Source organism: Xylocopa sonorina, unplaced genomic scaffold (assembly GCF_050948175.1).
Source record: "Xylocopa sonorina isolate GNS202 unplaced genomic scaffold, iyXylSono1_principal scaffold0014, whole genome shotgun sequence".
NCBI classification, from domain to species: domain Eukaryota; kingdom Metazoa; phylum Arthropoda; class Insecta; order Hymenoptera; family Apidae; genus Xylocopa; species Xylocopa sonorina.
In genome coordinates, this window is record NW_027490090.1 from 2,030,849 (window position 1) to 2,044,111 (window position 13,263).

The window sequence follows — 13,263 nt, forward strand, 5'->3', positions numbered from 1 at the left end:
AAATAGCAACGCGAGTGGGTGTCCCGTCGTATCAGCGCATTTGAAATGGAAATGCGGAGAGTGAGGCGAGCCGTCGCCACCCTTTTGTTTCATAACTCGCCTCAGTGGCGCCATCTTGCCTCTTCTCGCGCTCTTCCTTACACCTTCCGCTCGCGAGACCCTTTGTCGCGGGTTCTCGACAAAGAAACGTTGCGAGTGTCGCGTTACCAGATGGAAAGGGGCGTCGAAGAGGACAGGTATTCGGATGGGACTCTCGCCGTCGCAAATAATTGATCTCGAGGGCTATTAGGGGCTCGATAATTCATCGAGTGTCCGCAGAGTGGGCACCAGTCGAGGGTTGCGTCCAAAGTGTCACTCGAAATTGAGATTCCGAATCGAGATACGAAAGGGTGGCTTTCGTCTTCTGACTCGATGCGTCTTCGAATCATCCGCCATTAATTTGCAACATTTTACGAGAAACAGGTGCACTGGTTGAAGGGAAAAATACAGAACAGAGTTACGAGTGCGGATTTCTTATCTCGTTAGAGAAATTCAAGGGGATGGGGCCTCAATTGGAAACGACCATACTCCATTTTATTGCGCGAAGATAAGATTCCGACGATAAACGAGAGAGACTCGAGAAAGTTACCTCTCCTAATTGGCGAATGCCTGGGGAGGCGAGGCAGTACTGCAGATAAAATAACCTGACGATTACACTTCGAGCTTGAACTCGTGTCTTCTGGAAAATTGAAATAGCTAACGATGTCTGCCATTGCTTCAGAATTAAATATTCCTCGCTAACCAAACTTTGAAACCACCCCTTTTTAAGGGTTGAAGCAAAGAAAAATCACAATAATCATGGTCAAACGATTCATAGAGATATTTATTAAGGTTGTGTTCGAGAAATTCATCAAAACAGTCGAGATTATGACTCGTTACGTTTCTCATCCCCTTTATAGGGGGTGGAGGAATTTTTCTTCGTGGCGTGGATCGTCGAAACTCGAGGACCCAGCAAGATTTCAGTATTCAGCGTCAGTTACGTAAGAGTAGAGGTCGCGAATGCGTCCTCCTGGAAGACTGAAGGTAGATTCGCCGGATAAACGCAAGATAGAGCTGTCAGAGTGAGGAATGGAACGCGCGCGTGCCGTCTCCCTCGCGTGTTTCGTTATTCAACGGCGTGTAACGCGCGTTCACCGTCGCTCTCTTTGTCCACGGTTCCGTTTCGCCCCGAAACTTCCGTCTTCGCGTGTTTGCGCGCACATACGTGTCGACGCATACGTTGTTCCCCTCGCAGCTATGCATTTTTGTTTCATGCAAATGCCTCTCGTGCCTCGTATTTTCGTTACCCGCGACAAACACGGCGCGCGCGACTTTTTTTTCAGGTCCACCATTTCACCGCGCAAAATTGCCACCGCTTTGTATCGTCGAAGGAGAACTGGAACTCTTGTTAATCGCGTTTCACGCGGATTCGTAGACACCAGCTCGTAAATACTGGCGAGCAGATACCCGCGGAGGGCGCCAACCGGATATTATACAGAGAAACTACCGCGCAACGCACGCGAAAAGGTATAAAAGGGGAGTAAAATAAAATGTAAGCGAGCCACCCACTCCCACAGTGGCGGAGAGCGATTCTACTTTAGATTAAATTCCGAAGCAGCACGCCCCCGCGGTGTACAACCCTCCAGCAACATCCTGGCCACCTCTGGCCTCTATCTCGTTTCGGAAACTAAGGTTCTCGCGCCGTGGAACAGACGGTTTCGCTGCAATTATCGGACTGTGAGTTCAATCCTTCCTTTTTCCGCTGGCCAACATTTTTTTGCGATCACCATCTACTCTGTGTACTCTCAGAATCGATCTGCACTCATTCTGCATTCAACGAGAGCCATAAACCTGCCACTTGGAGTGCAAATCGACGCTTCAATGCTTTGAATAATAAATAAAAATAAGTTTAGGATATTAAAAAAAGAAAACCATGAAATTTACTTGAGGGAAACGGGAGCCATTTTTATAAAATCGCGAAAATGCTCTATCGTGATCAGCAGCAGAGCAAATTAAATTTCCACCCTCGTGATATTCTCTCATATCTGCAGAAAAGCGAGAAGACGAGCTCGAAGCTCGAGCGAGAAAACGGGTCGATTCGAAAGAGGATTCGTAGCTCGCGAGCGTGTTTACAATGTCTCGATTCGCGCATAATTAATCTGGAATAATTTCTTTCCATCCCATCCGCGTTCTGCAGCGCCTTTGATGCTCCTCGTCGATCGTATTGGCGGAAGATTCGAACGGAAAGAAATATCAACCAGTCCCCTACGTTCTCCAGTTACACAAATATCGAAATCAATTTGAACCAGCCATGGAAAGCCGCGCTGGTATCAAAGCGGTCCTCGAACGAGCTCGTCGGCGGAGCAAATTTTTGTGACATTTGATCAAAGCGCAACGATACCCGCTGCGAGGGGAATTTACAACGCGAATGAGAATCCAGAGTATTACGATAACACGGCGGTGAGTTTGACGAGTCCGCTTTCATCAATCGCGCGACAAAATAATCCTTTGTCGACGGGTCGAATTTAAAAATCGAGGCCACTCGCGCGAGTGCGCCACCAGAGAAAACATGTCTGACTAATGACGCGAGAAAGTCGCTTCTGAAATCCATTAAACGCGCTCTGAATTAGCAGGATCGATGCGAAGGCAAATATCCAGTGTCTGAAATCTTTGGCTGGGTCCAAACATTGGGATCTGTCAGCTTACTCTGCAGTAAACCATCTCCAGGGTTCCTCCATTCGTACGCGAGAGGCAAATTACTCGAGGATAGCAATTAATAAAGCTGGTAATAGCGTCCATAGCTCCGTATCGTCTCACTCTAGCTCGTTAATCACTTTAACGACTGCTTTTGTTAACCCCATACCCACTCTCCACCCTTCGACGTTTCGAAGACTGACATTTTTCGATGGACGAACGCACAAGCGCGAAATCGAGGCATTAAACAACGCTCAGTGGCAGTGGGATAGTCCAGTCATTTACGTGGATTAAAACAACCCGCGAGGGAGGCCTGGAGCACCCCGTGGGACGCTAGAGAGGGATGGTTTCGAGGGCTTTGGCCACAATCCGGTCACACGCCTGAGCAATTCCTACGCCCTCCACCGCTGTGGACGTGTTGTTCGCAGAAAGCGGCTGGGCATTAACCATATCGATTGTTCGTTCCTTTAAAACCATCCAACGATACTCCCTGCAACAATTTTTCACACCACAGAGTCCTTCTTGCTGTCTGAAAACCGTTTGACAGTGTTCGTAGAGCAGTAATCCAAAGTCAGCTGACCAGTGGGCCAGTCTGGGATGGCTTTGTCCGTGCCCAATGTCCGATTTGCGGCGACCAAGAGGATTGCCTCGCGGAACGAACGAACTAAGTAACGAACGAACGTACCAGGTTGTCCCAACCCCTCCACGTGGCCATTCTAGCAGCCTTATCTGCGAAGGCAGTGGAGTTCTCTGCACGGCTGGCCCATTATACGTGCGATGCCGGCCAGACGCAATTAAGCGAGCCTCCCGCTACCAGCAGATAGCATTCTCGTCGTGTTCCACGAGAAGGATCTCGAGCTGGTTGCTCGAGGAACGTGCCAGGAGCAAGGACACGGTTCGTCTCTGTTCCTCCTCCAACTGAGCCACCCCCACTGCTGCTTCTGACGCGTCAAGCGGATCCTCCACGATGGCTAACTGGGGGCTACGTTAACCATGGCTGGTCAACGGTATCGCTGCTAAGTTTCTTGATTAGTTTGCGCACGCTTTGCATCGACCAACGAGTGTTAACGACGATGGAGGGGGGGGGGGGGTTGTCTTGGGTGGAGCGAGGAATTTAGGATTGCAGATTGATTTGCAATGGTTCTTAGAGATACTGAGTTGTGCAGAGGGCGTGCAGAAATGATATGCGATTCATTTACTGACCATTTGGAGCTTTCTAGAGTTCATGCTTAAATAGAGACGCGAAAGGTAGAGCAGTAACGAGCTGCATTAATTAAAAACGCAGGTCTCTAACGAGGTACCACTTTTTAGTATTTAAATTGTCAATAGATTTTAGAAAAATTAGAAATGCATTGAGATTCTGCTGAATGTCTGACTATGTATAGACTCGTACTACTTAAACCAACAGTAGTGACGTTAATTTCTCATGAATCTTTAAGTAAACGTGTTATTTCTGGTCGATACTGATCCTAATTATCGATACTTTAATTTAAGAATACGTTCAGAACGCTATTGATTACTGTCTGACTATGCACAGAGTTGTACTACTTAAAAAAACAATCGAGAGTTCGATCCGCCACTCTTTCAACCGTGAAAGGAGTTGCTAATTGAAAAGTGGCACGGTAAAATCAGAAGAGGATCGAGAGTTGTCACCAGCCATAAAGGTATCCCGTGGCCCTGGATTTTTCAGTGTAACCAATGCCCACAGAGTGCACTCCTACTTCAGATCGTCGCGTCGAGCTACTCGACAGTAATTTCTACACGCTTGGACAGACAGCAATGGAATTGTTGGGATCGTCCCTCGTTACCAGCGAATAAATTGCCACTTGCCATCGCTCTGCTCGTCGTATATCCTGCAAAACCCCTGTACAAAGACCTGGCACGATTGTCGCGACACTGAAGGCCTGCAAAGTTGAATCTGGTTACCAGGAAAAAAGTTCGATCGTACTTAGAGCAACTGACGTAGACTGTGGTTGGCAAACATCTGATCGTGCCCCTATTGACAGTCAAACAACGAAGAACAGAGACCCCGGATAACCAACAGCGTCGAATCCCAGGCGCAACGTGCAGCTGCACATCGATTCACACTGCCTGGAAGCCAATATCCAGCCGAAGTGCAGCTATCCAGCCGCGTTCGATAAACATTGCCCCTGTCTCTGTAGCCTGGCGCAGCCGGCGGATCCTTTCATCGGCTCAGATCGCCGGTACAATTGAGACAACGCGTATAATGCGGGGCCAGCTACATCAAAGTGGTGAATACGAGTTAATTGCGGCGTGACTATTCAGCTCTGCGCGAAACCTGAGCCAGGAGCGACGCTGAGAACGCGCGCCACCTACCAGCGGACTTTATTTCCAACGTGCTGACCAGCCGTGGCTTTGATTTAAACGGCCAACCCACGCGCGATCCGATTGATCCGCGATAAAGGACGCACAGCCACGATACATCGGCACCATTCAATTGCAGTTACGATTTTCTGATTAACTACAAGGGCATAGTGATTTTCTGTGGAGTTTTGAAGGGTTGCGTTGTCGAACAACCCTTCGAACTATGGTGGTTCTCTACTAGGCTTTAGAAGGACATTGACACTCATAGTTTGTCGAAAGCATTAAGCATCAAGTTCTTGATCTGTCACTAACATTTACCTTGGAACCATGGTGGTTCTCCACTAGGCATTAGAGGGACATTGACACTCATAGTTTCTCAAAGACACGACTAAATAGTATCACTTCTTGACCTATCCCTAACATCTAAGACTGTGTCTACTAAGTAGCCTTGCTAAGAAGCCCACTATCAGACCCAAAACATTCTTTTCCTTTCATCTTGAGCAAAACCAAGGCAACACAATTCAGACTCATCGAAGAAGGCACCAGACGAAGAAAATAGTGGCCAAGAGAGGCGAATAAAAATTCCCCCTCGACGATTTTTAATCCTGCACTCCCACCCCCTTGTCTGGGCGCAGGAAACGCGATGGAATTAAAATTCCACGAGGCGCTCGCGCCAACGGCCGTGTAAATGCGCTTTAATAATAATGTAAACGGGTAACGAATAGGAGTTAACGCGCGGTCACTTTACCGTGAAACGAGGCGACGGTCACGGACGGGGGTTGAAAGAGCGCGGAGGGTGGCGGAGGACACCGAAAATCCGGCCCCGAAATTCCAGCTGCGTTCGCAAACCCCCCTCGTCCACGCACAAACGTACAAACCCAGCATGCCAGAGGTAATATGCATAATTGCATAAAATTACCCGAGGCCAAATTATCGGACGAGCGCTGATTACGTCGCGACCTTCCTCGCCTTCGTTCAAACAGCCCTCGACTGAATGTCTGCCCGCCAATTCTTCTCTTTTCATTAAGCTGTTCTCACACAAACGTGGACAAGACAAAACCCAATAACTCCAGCAATTTTTCACCACTCCAACCATTTTCATCTACGAATGACTGTTGCTTTTACTTGAGACTTTGCAATTGGGGTTTTTTGAGTCGAGGGAGTTGGATACTCCTGTCAGGAATTAATGCGAAATCTTGGGTGGCAAACTTAGTTAGGTGGAAAGGAAATTCGTAGCTCCTGGAAGAGGAGGGTGGCGCACAGGAAACGCGATCGATTTTAAGGAAGAACGGGTGGGAAGAAGTCCGCGATATTGCCAATTTCGCTATCACGCTTTCATTTCGGTGCCACCCTCGCGCTAACGTCGTGAGCATCGAATTTTCGCTCGCCCGCGTCTGGTGCGCCCTGGCAAGGGTGGAAACGAATTTTCCTCGCGACACGCGTTACGTAAACGCGTTATTTTATGGTAATCGCGCGTAAAAGACGTCCACCATGTTTGTTTTCTTTTTCTCCGCGGAGTAAAACAATTTCAGTATTGATAACGAGATGCGATTTTAATATCCGCGCGCCACGCTCGCTCGACGAGATGATCCATTGTTACGGATTAATCGATGAGTCTGGTTTCATTAGGATAAAATTACAGAGCGGATAAAGCATCGACGACCACGCTCAGAGCCCGTGTAACACGCTGCGCGCAAATTATGCACGGGATAATAAATATTTCCGCAACAAATAATTCGAGCCGCGTATAATTAAGTAAAATTGGGACAAATGCGGCGAGCGTTTGTATTTTGCCAGGCAGATGACCAAAAGGGGGGGCCACGCTCGCGTAATTTGTAACATAAACTCGCAAATTGGAACCGCGTTTCGATAAATCTTAATATCGTGTAAATAAAGCTGGAGCTGGTGAAATAGTCGTTCCATCGATTCTTTGTGCAACCATTTCATTGGTGCTGTTCAAAGAATGCAAAACCAATCGAGAAACTTAATTTAATTTCATATTTAAAGTCATTTTCACGTTTTATTCAATTACAACGATGAATTTTTATCGAATATTACTTTTCAATTTTCTAGAGAGGTGTCTGAAAGAGGTCAGCGGCAGGAAATTTGCAGGTTAGAATTAGAAAGGATTATCAGATGAGAACGATGGGCGCTGACAGCAGAGGGCGCATCGATAAATCTCACTGATGAAAGTGGCTCGATTGAATCGAGTGACCCACTGTGGGGGCCACACGAAACCGTTTCAATCGCTTCTGGTATTTCTGCATCGATCCAATTCTGTGCAAACATTTGTTACGATCGAGATCTTACGTCGTGCGAGCTTAAATGGTCGACGAGGTTAATCAGAACACTGAATAGGAGCTGTGTCAGCTATTATGAGGATTGCTGGAACAACGTCAGTTCTCAAAAACTCGTAATTAACCTGGCAATGGGTCTCGTTCGCGTAATACAATTTAAGTGGAGCAAAGTACAAGCAATTACAGCGCAAGAGTAACACAACCCGTTCTTTTCCCGCGTCAGTTCAAATAATTAAAAGTTTGATTCAGTTCGAGCGCGCCTGAAAGCGGAGGATTGCATGGCTAAGTTGAACGAGTTTGTCTCTCGACCCTGGGCGTGTGTCGTTTCGCAGTTGACAAAAGTCCGTCGATTTAAACTTGAGCCAGTGGATTCCTCGACGAACAAGTTCGAAAGGTCCTCAGCAGCGACCCGAAACGGTCCCTTTGAGAAGCACTCTAAGTCCCGCCAATCAATTTCTCTCTCCCTACTGCTTCCACTCTTTATTGGGAATTGATTATGTGACAGAAAAGCGTGAAATAGTGAACGAATAATTCTGTAAAAAATCAGAGAACACACCAGAGACGCTGTTGTAAATATTAATGCCTTTCAGACGCTTGGGTGCCATTCGTTACGAAGTGAAAAAATATTCAGCGATACCCAACGCGTGAATTAGGAATGCCAGCGGTACGGGTCGAAGTTAGCCGCGTTTAATGAAAATTAAGTCCCGCAGTGGGCGCGCGGAAAGTTCCAAAACCGTCGCCCCTAACGAGTGCAAATTGGCGTACACTGGAACGCCGCCAAACGGCCAAACAGAGGTAATAAGATATTCCACTCGACTAACCATCGATTGTCTTCCAAACGCGACACTTCACGAGACTCAATTTCGATTCTTTTGCAAGCTACACGCGATATGCTAATTTTAATTGACGCGAGGACAGTCTCTCGAAATTCCCAGCAACAATTTATCCGTTTTATCCTCTCAGCTCGAACGACAAATAATAATACGATAACCCTATTTCGAGGTGGCGCGCACAGGCAGGAGTTTAAATTGGAAGTTGCCTGAGGGCGTCCCTGTGCAGTTAACAGGGGTTACATCCAAGGCTCAGATATATTCTACACGACCAGCAATTGCAGCAAACTCGGTTGCCATTCAAAAGAGACTATCTAACATATCCCATGCTATTTTTCAAACAACCCAAATCGCTCGACATCCAATTGCAATGCTAATTATGCTTACAGCAATAAGAGTACAGCACTGAGGTACGAAGCAAGTGTTTGGTATCGATCAAAATTTCTCTGTCGACGCTGGAAAACAAATAAAACTTCTGTCGCAAGTTTTCTAAGCCCTGCACCCCCTCCAGACCACCAGCCAAGGGGGTTAGCGACCTGGACTTAATACGTACACTTATCACGCTGCAATGATCCTGTTAGCAACTTTCCACCCCCTCATAAGGGACGAGAAAAAGAGTGGGGGAGACTGTGAGCCTTTATTGGCTTTGGAAGCCACGAGAGTGTTCCTGTAACGCGCGCGAAAACTTTCCTGGAAGCCTGGCTGGTGAAAAAGAACGCGAGTCGCGAGCAGACGCCACGCTCGAAATTGACTAACTCGTCGTCGCGAGCGTTAATTCGCTCGAAACGAAGCGTGTCGTCTGCTCAGGTGTCGCCATCTTTAAGTTCGAAGCTTTGAATTTAAATGAAGAATATTCCTGGCCTGGCTGGGGCGCAATCAACGTGTTGATTCGGGTAATAATATCGAAATATTGATTGGCTGGCTGTATCCACGGGAGGCATCAATCCGTTATTAAGCAATTACTTGGTAATTGCGTTACAATGCATTCCTTGTTATATTATTGGGCATTAATTTTAATGCGATAATAAACCGTGATTTATTCCGTCAATCGTAGCGCGATCATCCCTTGTTATTATCATTAATTTATCGTCGCGAAGTATACAACGATTACGAGTAATAATAAATGTGATACCTCGTGGAGAAGTTAATATCGAGCGTTTTAGGCGAGATAAATCGAATCGAAATTAAATTCTTATTAATCCGCGGGTGGGGGACGCGCTCGCTCCACGCCAGCCATTAAAACCGTCGAAAACAATTAAAAAGCGGCTCTACCTGTGTATCAATCGCGGGAACGTTCGATTTTAATTGCGAGCTGGACGTCTATTAATTTACAATAAATATTCCAGCGCATAATTGAAATAATTATCGCGGGACGATCTGGTAATTAAGACAAGGTCCATAACGAACGGACGAGAGAGGGCGGAACAGATTCACTTGCTCGTCTAATGACACGTGCCACGTTAATTAATTAACGTCGCGACACGCGTTTAAGAAACACGCGCGTCGATGAATTTTAATTAACTCGACGCGGTTACGACTGCTCTGTGGCGAGAGATTAGAAAATGGCGAAGACTTACCGACATCCTTGGAACCACCCCACGTCCCCAGTTGCGCCTGACGTGCCAGTCGAGACAACGCGTCCACGTAGCCGCGAGATGCTGCTGCGGCACCTGGAAAATAACCAATGGGGTGTGCATGTAACGATTTTACACCAGCTGGATTGCAATTTTATTTAATTAAAGCTATTGCGAAGAGGTTGTGGTCTTCAGAGCAACCACTGCTGTATATCCTTCAACATTATTTGCCTTTCTGCTGTTTTGTAAATGCCAAGAAGCATCAACAGAGTAATCCATTAGAGTATACAGGACTGGCTGCTAGTAAGACCACAAATGAATCCATATCACACTCATTCAGTGTACTCAAAGGGGTTGAACAACCCAGAACCACCATAAACATCAACCCTTCAACATTACCTCCCTTTTTGCTATTTTTTAAATGCCAAGAAACACCAACTAAGTAATCTACTAGAGAGTATACATGACTGGTTTCTAGTAAGACCACAAATGAATCCATATCGCACTCGTTCAGTGTCCTCTAAGGGGTAGAACGACGAAAACCACCATAAACGTTCAATTAACTCTCATTCTAGTAACAGAGAGGCCCCCAAGGGTGGTCGAATAAAAACGCTGTTAGAACTACTCCGGTTATCAATAAAGAACGATCATTTTCCAGCGGAGGCTGCTCGTTAAAACCTATGGGGTGGAAAAATTGGGACGTCGCTGGGTGGAACACGGTACGTAACGTTGTACGAGCTACGTTTGGCCAAGAGGGTGGATGTGTGCACCCTGTTTCCACCAACGAAGGATCCCTCATAAATACAAGGGTTCGTAGCCGGCTACTACAGTGCAGGAAAAAGGAAAGCTTGGACAAGAAGCGTGCTGTGTCTCTGTAAGAACTTGTACAAAAGCGTGGTGGGGTTGTTTTACGGCGGATTATCCCTTCGTTGTTCTCTCAAGACCACCCTCTCCCTCTCTCTGCTGGATTTAATTGTGCAAGCAAAACTAACGCGAAACTTTAGCAAAAGAATTTTAAGGAATTCGAACTGATTGGCTCAGAATCATCCTTTATTTCGTTTTATCCCTCCACGCTCGTGAAATCTTGGCCAAGGACTCACCCGTTACCCTGTCCTTCTCAAGGAAAATCGCTTGTAGAGACAAAAGCAAGGCATTACATGCGAACACCAACGCGTTAAGCAACTAAGAAGCTTCCTCTTCGTCCCTAGAGAATCGCGTTAATTATGAACACCCTCGATAATCGCATTTCATCCCTCGAAACTGGTGAAAAAATTTCCAGATCCCCTCTATTTTTCTTCCACGCAGAATGCGTTAATTGCAATTAGCCTGCTTTTGAAAATCGCGGCACTTGTGCGCGCGAGAATTGAAACGGCGCTGATAAGCGTTATTACGGAGTTAAGTTCCCGAACTGGTCCCCAGCTCGACAAGGAGGCCCACCCCTCGCCCAGTTATGGTGTTAATTGTTATTCTCGATTGTTACCCGTAATTACACCGCGTTTCACAAGCACGACACCCAGGGTTTCTGCAGCTCGCTAACGGTTTCAATTGCGCCCAGAATTGAAGCCAGAGCTCGATGGCACGATATAACTTTCATCCCCCTTGGCTGGTCCCCTTTGTTTCCAACCATCCGTCCAATTTTCTCCAAAACACAACAGCACTGTCTTATTTGAAATAAATGTTCGTTTTTCTCGAGTAGAGTGCGTCAACCTTGAAGAAATGCAGCGACAGACCAGTGGTGAAGAGGGATCGTTTAAGCGAAATCATCGAGAAGGTCTGCGGAAAGAAACCCTCAGTCCCAGCGCGGAAATGAAGCGGAAGCGAGACGCGTGTAATCAACCGGATGTCGACACGGAATTTCGAAGAGGTCTGCGACGCGAGGGTGCGGATTTCCAGGGTATTAGCGACCCCTCCGACAGCACCACGCGTCTTTTATGACAGCGACGCGGATTCTGACCTTACGCGAGCGCAGCACCCTCAGACTTCCTTTCACCAACGTTCTCACCCTCTCGTGGAACCGCGTCTGGGCCACTGGCGGATATAATCGCGTGCGAGCTCTCGATTTGCTTCGAGGTAAATCTGATAACGTCTATCGAGGAGTCTCGTTCAATTATCGGCTGATAATTGGGGATTAAGCGTCGAAACGACGTCCAGCGGGATAAAATTCGTCGATGCAAACACGAGGTGCCTTCGAGAATCGATCAGAGTATTTACATTGAAGATCGATATTCCACAGAATTAACTGATTAAAAAGCTTCAGAAATTGTTCAGGAATTGCAGAAGGGGTGACAAAGAATTTACTCTTCATCGACGAGGATCAGCAGCCCTGGACACAGCAAAAACGGACCACGAAGGGTTCAAAGAACGCCACACGCGCAATCGAAACGCTTTCTGCTAGGCAAGCCGCGTTAAATCGCACGCTTGATGGCAAGCTAATTAAGCATGCGCTCGTCCCGTCGCCAGGCGAATTAACTCCAATTCCCGATGGCTTAACAAAAAACCCCTCAACGCAGTCACCCTCCTAACGAGATATGGATTCGAAAAATCGCGCTGTAAACAGCATTCGTCGTCTGAGCCAGTTAATTAACGCTTCCAGTGGAGAAGCATTATTGTACTCCTCGTCTGAGTTGTTTTAAATGATTATAACCTCTGTGCAACCAAGAAGTGTCTCTACAATCGACCACAATGACTGTGGCAAGTGCAGCACTTACAGTAAAGCATTTGTGCAACCAAGAAGTGTTTCATTGCAGTAAAAATCGAAACACTAACGTGAGAAATTTCGCGAAACTGTGGATTCTAGCAAAATCTGCGAGAAAGAGTGCAAATGAATCGCGTTACGCTTGGACAACTAGCGCCACAGGCGCGTTAATCCGCTACAAAGCTGTAAGCGTGACGCGCGTGGACAGTGAGCCTCGTTCAACCACTCTCTCCCTCTCTCTCTCTCGTCCAGCCTACCAGAACGCTTTGCAGCGAGGATTTAAGAGACAAAGCGAACCAGAGACGCAGAAAAAACGGTTACGTAACCGTAGATTCGTCTCTGCAGCGAAATAAGTCGAAACGAAGACGAATTCCCAGCGGAGTGCGAGCTGGAGTGCGAGTATTTTTTTTAAATGAAATTTCTCGCTACCCTGAAGAGGCGAGGGGCGGTTTTCCTCGCGTAGACTCGCTCCTCGCGTCTGAAACAATAAATAAAAGAGCAGCAACAGGCCCGACAAGAAAGCGCGCTGGGGTCGAAGCTCGCGTTCAAGAGTACCATAATTTACGCTCCGCCACGGCGTGTACGAATGAAGCATAAATTCAGAGCCGCGCCTTCGACCCTTCCGCCGTCTCTTTTCACGTCTTCCACGGTTTTGAACAGGAAGCTTAACGTTTAGCAGCGCGAAAGCCCGCGGACGGCTCTCGCGGAGCAGAGAAAGACAAACCGTGGCGAATGGAGCGGATGAAGGGTTAAGCGAGGGCTGTTGGGGTAGCCAGAATCGACCCTTCCATCGTTTCGATGCTTCCACAGCTGGTTTCAGTCGCGAATTA

The 13,263-nt window shown here is 47.2% G+C and overlaps 2 protein-coding genes across 2 annotated transcripts in view; one reads left to right on the forward strand and one right to left on the reverse strand.

Annotated features, from left to right (window-relative positions):
• LOC143431687 (facilitated trehalose transporter Tret1-like) overlaps positions 1–13,263 on the forward strand; it is a 349,669-nt gene that overhangs the window by 191,575 nt on the left and 144,831 nt on the right. The window lies entirely within an intron of this gene.
• LOC143431676 (uncharacterized) overlaps positions 1–13,263 on the reverse strand; it is a 62,230-nt gene that overhangs the window by 17,873 nt on the left and 31,094 nt on the right. Inside the window, exon 3 of the mRNA XM_076908600.1 lies at positions 9,742–9,834. Coding sequence (XP_076764715.1) covers positions 9,742–9,834 — 93 coding nt within the window. The remainder of the gene's footprint in view (positions 1–9,741; positions 9,835–13,263) is intronic.